The sequence below is a fragment of the Malus sylvestris genome, chromosome 14 (assembly GCF_916048215.2).
Source record: "Malus sylvestris chromosome 14, drMalSylv7.2, whole genome shotgun sequence".
NCBI classification, from domain to species: Eukaryota; Viridiplantae; Streptophyta; class Magnoliopsida; order Rosales; family Rosaceae; genus Malus; species Malus sylvestris.
This window is the reverse complement of record NC_062273.1, coordinates 6661955-6664794: the sequence shown is the minus strand read 5'-3', so window position 1 is coordinate 6664794 and position 2840 is coordinate 6661955. Positions and strand designations below refer to the sequence as shown.

General features: G+C 40.1%; 1 protein-coding gene across 1 annotated transcript; it reads right to left on the bottom strand.

The window, feature by feature from the left end:
• Nucleotides 1–632: 632 nt before the first annotated feature.
• LOC126598877 (polygalacturonase inhibitor-like) lies at nucleotides 633–1952 on the bottom strand. Its single transcript, XM_050265254.1, has one exon. The coding sequence runs from the start codon at nucleotides 1898–1900 to the stop codon at nucleotides 908–910; it is 993 nt and encodes a 330-aa protein (XP_050121211.1). The 5' UTR covers nucleotides 1901–1952; the 3' UTR covers nucleotides 633–907.
• Between the last annotated feature and the right edge of the window lie 888 nt (nucleotides 1953–2840).

Here is a 2840-nt window from a genome sequence, read left to right as displayed (position 1 = left end):
CCATTTATTCTTTTGTTGTTATGTGTACTATGATTTTCAACTTTTATGAAGTTACCTTTCTGCTCATTTGTTATTAACCAACCTTTATGACTATTAGCGTTTACCCATTTCCTGTTCTTGAAAATAACTTGACCATTGTATGCTACTCTGAATAAGTCGTCATGGAATGTAAAGTCTTGTTTTTTGGTTTTTATGACTAGCTAGCTTTCCAAGTTTCTTCCTTTAACCACAATTATGTTTCAGGATGATGGGTGCTGGAGCTTCAAAAAGCTTGGCCGGGTTAAGATGGGTCACTGGTGGGCATGACTCATCGTTCCTTCTCCACAACAGTGAGTTCCGCAGGGCTATTGGTGACGGACTTGACAGATTGCCATGGAAGGAGTCTCCATTGTGACGTTGGCAACACCAGTGAAGAAGACCCTACACTTATTCCGATGTGGTAACCTTTGCCTCTAATTTACGCCAAACTTGTTAAAAACTGGATATAGTTGATATCCGAAACACCCGCATAAATAATGCGAAAACGGGGTGGTTTCTTTCATGAAATATTATTTCCTGACTTATTTTCATTCATCCATTTCCTGTCGTATTCTAATTTCCGACTTCCCAAACAGTATCCTGGTTTAGGAACATTGAAGAGAAAAAAGATCGGCAAAGTTTATTATGTTTCTGTTTTTTGACAAGTAAATTATTGGCCAAGTTTATTCGCTATAATCTTTTCTTTTACATGGATTATTCGCTATAAATCTGTGTTCTATATGCAGTTGTAAAATGCATGAACAAATCTTATTAATTACTTTTAAATGAGCTACACTGCTGCCATGACTGGTCGCTTATTTGTATGACCAAACACCTGTTTAAACAGCAACTATTCGGAAAGTGCTGGCCAAATCTGCAGTTGTGGCCATTACTTGCAGCTTGGGAGTGGAGCACCGCACAAGCATCGGTTATGGAAATAAGAATACTCGTCGAAGCTCTGCAACTTTCCACCCACTGGAATCTGACCACACAGCCTGTTGTAGCTCACGTTCAGGAACTGGAAATTCAGTTGGGTAAACTCCACTGGGATACTCCCGTAGATCTTATTGTGGTTGATATCCAGCGAGGTCAAGCTTGTCGGAAACTCCACCTTTGACAGATTAAATTCCAGCAAGTTCCTGGACAGGTCCACAATCTGGGTTGTCTTGTTCAGCCCAAATATCACGGATGCGTCACCTTCGAGCTTGTTCCGTGATAAGTCTATGCTGGTGAAGTCCATCTGAGCGAATGAGGTTGGAATGTTGCCAGAGAGCTGGTTGTGGGAGAGATACAGGTCTGGAACGTTGCCAATGAACTGCCCAAGCGATTTCGGAATATGACCTGTGAGCTTATTGCGGTCTAGATGAAGAGCGTTGAGGTTTGGGAGCTGAGAAAGCGAGCTGGGGATGGCGCCGGTGAGGTTGTTGAAGGAGAGGTCGAGGAATGTGAGGTTCTTGAGTTGGCTGAGGAAGTCAGGGACAGAGCCTGAGAGGTTGGTCCAGCTGAGCCTGAGAAACTTGAGTCCTTTGAGCTTGGCAATGGCGGGTTGGATTGGGCCAGTGAGATTGGGTTGCTTGTGGAATTCAAGGGTTTCAAGGTATGGCAAGTCTCCGACTAGGGCTGGGATTTGGCCGGATACCTGGCCGGCGAAGATGGTGAGGGAGTTGATGCGGTTTGTGGTGGAGTCACAGGTGACGCAGTACCAATCACAGCAGTCAGTGTCTGATTTCCATGAGGTCAAGACGTAGGGGTCGCCGAAGGCTTTCTTGATTTGTAGGAGGACTTTTTTGTCGTCGGGGTTGCAGAGATCGGAGAGAGCGGGTTTTAGGACGGAGGAGAAGAGTAGGGTTAGGGAGAGGAAGATGGAGAACCTGAGTTCCATTGTTTTGGGTTTTGGTTGGGAGCCCGAGAGATGTGAATTTGTGGTTCAAAGAAGTGTGGAATTTATAGGTATTGCATTCGGCCATCGAAGTCAAAAGTGTTTTGGGATAATGGGTGATGCATGTACCGACTAAAGTTTGGACAAGTCAAAGATCTTGTGCACAATAAATCGACATAAAAAAAGTAAGCATGCTTTGCCCCGTATTTCGTTCAAACATCTAGTGTCTTTGTGAAACATTTACGTTTTTTAAGTTTGAGGTATTCTGAATTTTTTAACTAATAGATTTTTATTTAAAAATATAAAAATCAAGATGTATCGGTTATAATTTGGAGTATATTCCAAAGCATTGTAGAATTTTCATTATCCCTGTTAGTGTTTTTTTTTTTATTTTTTATTTTATGAAAGGGAATTATACCTGTTAGTTTAATAGCAAAAATTGTCTCATTTTCTAAAGGCCTAATGCTTTATCTCATGATTATCTGAGTTGTTTGCGAAAGTAAAACCATAGGAATTGACAAAATTAAAGATTGGTCGGCCATAGGTGGATTGATAGAGATGAGGACCTAAGAGTTTCTCAAGTTACTCCCAACTTCTTTGACTGAAATAAGCTATATTTGGAAGAGAGATTTGCAAGTACTACCAGATTAGAATAAAATAATTAGACATAAGCGACAAACATGTGACAGAGGCATTGAAATGTCCTACATCATCATTAATAGTTTGTAAATGACTCATGTCAAGCAGTCATTTTCAGATTCATCCGTCAATTTGTTTTAGAACAATACCTGACTATTCAAAGTTGAGTATAAAATCATACTTAAAATTTCTCAAAATGATTCGTTGTCAATTTACAAAATATTCATGTTTATAATCAAAATCGTTCATATTATAAATCACCCTATAAAGATCGCATTTGCAAAAAAATAATTAAAACTAAGGT